The sequence below is a fragment of the Penaeus chinensis genome, chromosome 31, assembly GCF_019202785.1.
Source record: "Penaeus chinensis breed Huanghai No. 1 chromosome 31, ASM1920278v2, whole genome shotgun sequence".
NCBI classification, from domain to species: Eukaryota; Metazoa; Arthropoda; class Malacostraca; order Decapoda; family Penaeidae; genus Penaeus; species Penaeus chinensis.
This window is the reverse complement of record NC_061849.1, coordinates 11680262-11687761: the sequence shown is the minus strand read 5'-3', so window position 1 is coordinate 11687761 and position 7500 is coordinate 11680262. Positions and strand designations below refer to the sequence as shown.

Here is a 7500-nt window from a genome sequence, read left to right as displayed (position 1 = left end):
CCTGTACACATACTTTTCCTACCACAATAGCATGAACATGAAATACGTACTTTGATGTATTAATATTCGTGTATGCAGTGGAATAACTGCATAGTGTACATTATTAATATAATACGACTTGTTATTTTCATTAAAATTACAGGATTGACATTATCTTTACTATCCGTTTACACACATGAGGAAAATAGATATTAAAATTAGTCATTCACTAAACCTATTACTATACCACTAAACCAATTCCTATTTTACCATCTACGTAACAATAAAAAATTACTACAGCCTCAGCGAGCAATAAAGTTAAGCATTTTTTTTCGGTAATTACAATCAAGTGATTTAACCCACATTGTATTTTTCTCGAACATTCCAGACCCTCATGTAAGCTATTTTTCCGATCGGACCCGCTGAAGATCGTGCGCGCAGCTGGCTGTTACATGTACGATGAGAAAGGATGCAGGTATTTGGACTGCATCAACAATGTCTGTCATGGTGAGTATTATCAGATTAAGGAGATATTATCGGTATCCTCTGCCGTATTGGTGTGAATTATCAGAATTTTATTATCGGAGCTACTGTTTTCGTTTTTGTTATTGTGTTGCGTTCATTTTGATAACAATGAGCAAAACTAAATGACAAATGTACGTATGCTAATTACTTTAGTGACGAGCATCATCAGTATCAACACCATTGTTGCAGTTATCGATTTATCGGTAAACATAAAGTATCAGATCACTTCTAACGTTGTAAGGATGTAGCCTTAATTACATGCTAAAAGAATATCAAGAAGCGACAAGGCGGAATAGAAAATAGTGAAAACTCAATTAATATTAATACTATTAATAGGGAAATAAAGCTCCGTCTCTGTTTTGACTCTCGCATTTAAAGATAAGATATTTGAATTATGATGTATAATTTTCACTACGGTATTTCCCCCCACAGTTGGCCATTGTCATCCACAAGTTGTATCAGCAGCAATTGAACAGATGAGCGTCTTGAACACAAACAGCCGATTCCTTCATGATAATTTGGTTCTCTATGCGGAAAGGTTGGTGATTTTTTGGTTTGACTGTTATTTTGTTGTTTAAATAAGATGTGTCTATATATAAGTTTTGAACAATTGTGTTCAAAAGCGATGATAACTTCTGGTAGTCCGAAGAGTTACGTAACTGCAAGAAGTGACACTTACCTTTATTGTTTCTGCAACAAGTGTTTAGAAGAAAAAAAGTAAGGTAGTCATTTTGGGTAAAGTGTAATCGTTAGTTGTTGTTTTTTTCTGCAACTTTTACTTTTAATTTCAATTTGTATAACAAAAAATAAATAAGTTTTACATCAACATATAATTGAAAGTAAGAATTGTTAAACTCATACTTTACATGGCTTTCACCTTTATCTTTCCCCCGACAGACTGACGTCATATTTCCCCGAAAAGCTAAATGTCTGCTTCTTCGTCAATTCTGGCAGCGAGGCCAACGACCTTGCAATACGACTGGCACGAACGCACACGGGGAAGCGGGATGTGATCACCCTAGATCAGTAAGATTTCTTCCGTCTTTAATATTTTTTTTCACAATGATGGCTATTGTAAAGTGTGAATCTGTATGATAAATATTGCATTTGCAATTCCAAAATTAATTTCATCTTTAACAGGAACTTCAGAACTTCTATTTTATGTTGTTTTTTCAGTGCATATCATGGTCATGTCACATCTCTTATTGACATTTCTCCCTATAAATTCAACCATCCCGGGGGAGAAGGCCAGCGTGACTGGGTCCATGTTGTGAGTATTTCCACAGCAACATATGTGGGTATTTTTAGAAGGGTAAAGTTGATATCATAGAGTCAATTAAACATTCAGTTATCAGCAAATACCACGTCAAGTATAAACATAAATAAGGTTCTGCTACTTGTTATTACTTATATTTCCACAGGCTCCAGTTCCTGATGTGTATCGAGGAAAGTACACAGACAAAGACTTCACAGTGGAAGAGTGTACTCAAAAGTATGCAGATGAAGTGAAACAGCTGTGTGACAAGGCTACCAAACTCCACGGTGGAGTCAGCATCTTTTTCGCAGAATCTATGCAAAGCTGCGGTGGGCAAATTGTTTACCCACCTGGATACCTTCGTCAGGTCTATAGGTAAATTGCAATTATTTAAGATATTTCTGGCATTTTTGACTGACGGTTAGCCCACCACAAGTTTTCTAAAGCATCAGTAAATAAATAGACAAACAAATAACTAAATGAATAAATAAATAGGTAAAATAACCAATAATGTGATTTGCTTATGAAATGTCAATGTAGCCTGTTTTCTTTGTTAATTTCAGCCATGTAAGAGCAGCAGGTGGTGTGTGTTTGGCAGATGAGGTCCAGGTTGGCTTTGGAAGAGTTGGTTCTCACATGTGGGCCTTCCAGACGCAGGGGGATGACATAGTTCCAGACATCGTAACCCTGGGAAAGCCTATGGGCAATGGCCACCCCGTGTCAGCAGTCATTACAACAAGGTAATCCTACAATTTAGTTTAAAATATACAAAGAACTTTCATTTTTACGCGCATTTTCATATCTTATGAATTCACTTCTTTTTAAAGAGTGTTTTACAGTTTTTAGAATCGATTTTTTTGATAGTTTATGCTTCTAGCTACCTCCCGGATCACATGCTTTTAAAATGTTTATGTATATTTTATATATAGAAATTATTTATATCTTTCCGTTCCACTATTCATTTCAGTCTCAATAAAATGTTAAATTGCTCTTAATAACAGTGCTATTATATATTTTCATATATTTATTATACTATATAACACTGCTGTTTTGCAGGGAAATTGCTGAAAGCTTTGGAGCCACAGGAATGGAATACTTCAACACGTTTGGTGGCAATCCTGTGTCAGCCGCTATTGCAAATGCTGTTCTCGATGTCATTGAGAAAGAAAATCTGTTGGATAATGCTACAAAAATTGGAAACTTCCTAAAGCAAGAATTTAACCGGCTTAAAGGAAAACATGCCATTATTGGTAAGACTTTATGTGTTTATACTGATTCTAATGAAAAAAGGAAGAATGTATAAGTCAAAATCCCTCATACCAAATGTGTGGTTTCCAGGTGATGTACGAGGCGAAGGAATGTTCTTGGGCGTAGATTTGGTAAAGAACAGAGAGACACGGGAACCTGCCACTGCTGAGGCTGCTTTCATCAACAAAAGGTGGGACTATTGGTTACAATGCTTGTAGTGGCTACAGAGCAAAATAAATGTGTTAGACATAGAAAGGTGTAATAGTGAAAATGGCAAAGAGGGGTGTCAGTTGATGATTAATTGTGCTACAAGTAAGAAATAGCACAGAAGCTCAAGAAACTAGAGATTAACAAGGGTGATTAGATCAAAGTTGTTAAAGGAGGAAGTGTGGGATTCTGCAAGGATGTCCGTAGGGTAAAGTAGCGATTAGCAAAAGGAGGAAGGGGTTTAAGGGCGGTCAGATCACAGTTTCAGGAGAGAATTCAGGGAAGAGAACTGTTGTGACAAAGGGTCACACGTGTATCCAGGGGGAATCGGAAGGGATATTGGGGAAGGAAGGGGGAGGATGCAGCTGAAGCAGGGGGGAATGGGATGTGCTGGGAGGGAGTGGGAGGAAGGGGTGTAGGAAGAACATGAGTAGGAGGAGGATGGGTGTCGGCAGTTATTTGAGTATAGGGGATATAGGAGCAGAGAGATTGGAGAATGGATGAGGAGTAGGCATGTTATCTTGGGTCATGATTACATAATTTTGAATGTCTTCGAGAGTTTTTAAAGTGCGGTTGGTTGGGGAAGTCTGATAAAACAAAGGTTTTCTTATGAGGCGGAGAAGAGGGGACAGACGTTTGAGGGACGGAGGGAGAGGGTGCGGTAGATGGGGTGGAACGTTTAGCTTGTCTTGTGCGATAGGTGGGCGAGGAGGGAGAGGAGTAGGTACCGGGGAAGTAGAGATTGAAGTGCCAGGAATAGGAGATTGGGGTGTCTGGATTTAGAATGGCAAAATAATTTGACTGGGAGAAGAAGGTGGTAGATGAGGAAGAAATACTGGGGGAGATGTAAAAACATATTTGGAGGGTGGGGGAAGGGTGGAGTGAAGGACAGTACTGGTGTAGGGAGTAAGAGAAAAACTTAATCTGCTTGCTTCCTGTTTGGGTTAATAATGCTTTAGCTTGGGATTCGGATGTGACAAGGCGTGAACGAGGGTCACGAAGAATCGATCCCATTTGACTAGGCTAAACAGAGTATTCAAAGGGTTTGTAGAAGTGGAGGTAGTAGAGGGGCGTGGGCGTGTGGAAGAGGGAATAGTGTTGAGAGAGGTAGTACTGCAGGAAGGTGGGCAATAAGGCTTTAAAGTAGTAATAAAGTAGGAGGGGGTATAGATGAAGAGTGGAGTGGAGGAGGTGAAGTAGAGGATGAGTGTTTTCTGGAAGTTGAGTAATAACCTGGGTGGATGATTTGGACTGAACTGAGGTGACAATAGGCGACGAGGAGACTGTAGTGGTAGCATTGTTCAGTCGTGGTTAAAGGAGTGGCTGGGGTCGGAGAATCGGGAGGATTTGAATTTGTGGGGCTAGTTGATAAAGGGGCAAGTCTCAGTGCCCCTAATAAGGGTGATAAAAAACTTAAATACTGGCCTGGAGTATGTTGGGGGAGAGAAGCAGTCCACCCTTAGGGTCCCCTTCAGGAGTAAGGGCTAGACCGCTAAACGGGAATGCCGTGGCAGCCTTACATCCTTTCAACACGACGCTCCCACCTTAGGAAGTGGATAGTAGAAGGGGTTGGGAAAAAGAAAGAAACGGAAAGAGGAAGAAGCCGAGGGCTGAGGCCCAAGGCAGGGGTGATCCCCAGCATTGGGGCCCAGTCTCCGTCTCCTAAGCCCCTACGGCAACAACGGGCAGGGGATGGGGAGGGGGGTGTAATGGCTCTCTTCTCAAATTGTATTATGTAGAAAAAGTTTTATTTCCTTACGCTTTGAGTTGTGTGGATATATACGTTTTTTTTTTTTATCCTGCAAATTACCAACAAAAGGAGAAGTTATTCACTTTGCAAGGAGTAGTAATGCAGTAATGTATGGATACAGATGTATAACTACTCTTCCTGACAGAACTCTAAGCAATGCCAAGAGTGAACAGTCTATAAAAGCTGTTATTTGTTGTTTAGTAAGAGTGGATATTATTCCTATATAACTTTTGTAGTTCTAGCTAAACAATTTCTAGAGTCAATTTCTTCTGGTCGTGTTGATATAGTACTAGATCCTCGTCAAGAAGGATCGTTTTATTTTTCTACCTATGCATTCTCATGAGACCTGACTTTGTATCTTAATTTTGAATCAATTCTACTGAGAGCTCATGAGGATAGCGTGCAAAACTTTGCTGTCATTTTATAAGCAGATTGATGCTTGTGGTTCTGGATGGATGCTTCACTTTGTATGAGAATGCCATGACCAGGAATTAATTATATATTATGTATTAAGCTGCTTGTCCAGATGTTGTACTTACCCTTATATAAAAGTGACCATAAAGGGTCTGTACAAGTGACTATAGATATATATACATGGTTAAATAATGAAACCATCTTACAGATTAAAGGAGCAATATGTGCTGCTGAGCAATGATGGCCCTTACAGAAATGTTCTCAAGTTCAAAAGCCCATTGGTCTTTGGAATGGAAGATGCTAAAGAACTTGTTGAAAAACTGGATGCCATCATGACGGAGATGGAAGCAGCAGAGGTAAAATTACTAACTGGATTATTTTTGGTGTACATAAATATTTTCAATACGTTTTGAAACAGTCAGTCTGAATATGCCATTTATAAGCATTTTATTGTTGGAAAATCATAAGACTAATTTTTCTTTTTAACCAGAACATAGTAGCGAATGGCATGGAGAAATTGATGGTGAATGGTAACCATGACCCCAAGCCGCAGCAGCAGCTCACGAATGGTCATGCGAATAATATTGATGCACCCAGTGAAATTCAAGTTAAAGGTATGTTTTCTCACTTTTGAAGTCCTTAAAAACTAAGAAAATAATGCACAACCTCTTTCAAATGGATTTCCTTATGAGGACAAGCCACTCAAATATTTAGCATTTGAATCCTTGCATCATGTAAGAAATGTAAATATCAATACTCCAATAATATATTTTTGAAACCTTAACTCTCAGATGTTTACGAAAAAGCAGTAGTAATTAAATTTCTTTGCCCGCTTTCAGTGTGACATACTGACCCCAGCGGCTGCAGCAGGCCAGTCTGATGCAGTAAATGTTCCTCCACAGCACTGTATTGAAGTGTGCTCTCAAACTGACTTGATATAGAGTGATTACCATTTATGTGAAGGGGACCATTCCTGAGGGTAAGGGGGTCCAATCGAAAACATATTAATTAGAGACATTTTGAGACCAGATTTACGGGAACACTCACAAGGGGGGGGGGGATGCCAGCAGGAAAAAAACTTATTTCCACGTGGTTGAGCAAATGTGCAACAGGATAATTAATTAGGCCAAGAAAAAAAATATCTGCATAAACATCAGTGAATTCCTTATCCAACCTCGCGTTTTTTTTTTTTTTTTTTTTTTTTTATAAATTCACTATACTTTCATAAAAAGAAAAGAAAAATACAAAAACACGGGCGTGAATTTTTTTTTAATTCCTCGCGAGGCTCGATACGCATTTCACCAGCTTTATAGAAATAAAACTAAAATTAAAATCGGTCAAGAGCTCCGGTACATTTGATCATCCAAAGTTTAAAAAAAAAAAAAAAGTGTCGAAAAACAAACAAAAAGATTGATATCTCTAAGTTTTTAATTATAATACCTTATTATCAACATAGAAATTACTATAATTTCCATCAAATGCAATTTGTTGCTCAAAGATATAGTCCCCTACTTTTAGAAACAAGCACATGAATACGAATCCAGATCCAAGACACCATGACCGCTGTATCGAAATCCGGTGTTCCTTCTCAGACCTCTTGTTGTTTTCTTACGTGCATACACGTTTATTTGTATATGTGTGTATATATATACATACATATATATATATATATATATATATATATATATACATATATATATATGTTTAGTAAAAGTGTGAACCTTTGTATATTTGTGCAAGAATGCATAGGCCTACATGCGGATGTGCAAACGTATACATTTATGTTCATTGTTATCTGCAAAGGAGAAGCCTTATAATTTCTTTTGCTTCCAATGTTTTGAGTGCGTCCTCCTCCTCCAGCCTACTCTGACGCGGAATATCTTTAATTTTTAACATATAACTAGTCGTTTAACTACGTGGCCCCGCCTCAAAACAAGCAGAAAACGGTTAGTCATGAGCAGAGCACTAGTTACGGAGGGATCTGAATTGTTTCTTTGTTCGTAAGAAATAACCGTTCAGAATGCGTTGATATTTAAATATAAATATAGTATAAATCGCCATTATTCGTTTGTCGTGAACATTTCTTGTGATGTACTAATAGGTCAGTTAATTGTAGGCCAAT

General features: G+C 38.2%; 1 protein-coding gene across 1 annotated transcript in view; it reads left to right on the top strand.

Moving 5' to 3' along the window:
• Positions 1 to 7500, top strand: part of LOC125041671 (5-phosphohydroxy-L-lysine phospho-lyase-like) — a 15172-nt gene that overhangs the window by 6660 nt on the left and 1012 nt on the right. The window contains exons 2-12 of the mRNA XM_047636838.1: positions 368 to 486; positions 937 to 1042; positions 1402 to 1530; positions 1681 to 1774; positions 1926 to 2134; positions 2323 to 2499; positions 2816 to 3009; positions 3098 to 3197; positions 5587 to 5734; positions 5869 to 5992; positions 6218 to 7500. The exon at positions 6218 to 7500 is cut by the window's right edge and continues 1012 nt beyond it. Of these exons, the coding sequence (XP_047492794.1) occupies positions 368 to 486; positions 937 to 1042; positions 1402 to 1530; positions 1681 to 1774; positions 1926 to 2134; positions 2323 to 2499; positions 2816 to 3009; positions 3098 to 3197; positions 5587 to 5734; positions 5869 to 5992; positions 6218 to 6222 (1405 nt within the window). The 3' untranslated portion in view covers positions 6223 to 7500. The remainder of the gene's footprint in view (positions 1 to 367; positions 487 to 936; positions 1043 to 1401; positions 1531 to 1680; positions 1775 to 1925; positions 2135 to 2322; positions 2500 to 2815; positions 3010 to 3097; positions 3198 to 5586; positions 5735 to 5868; positions 5993 to 6217) is intronic.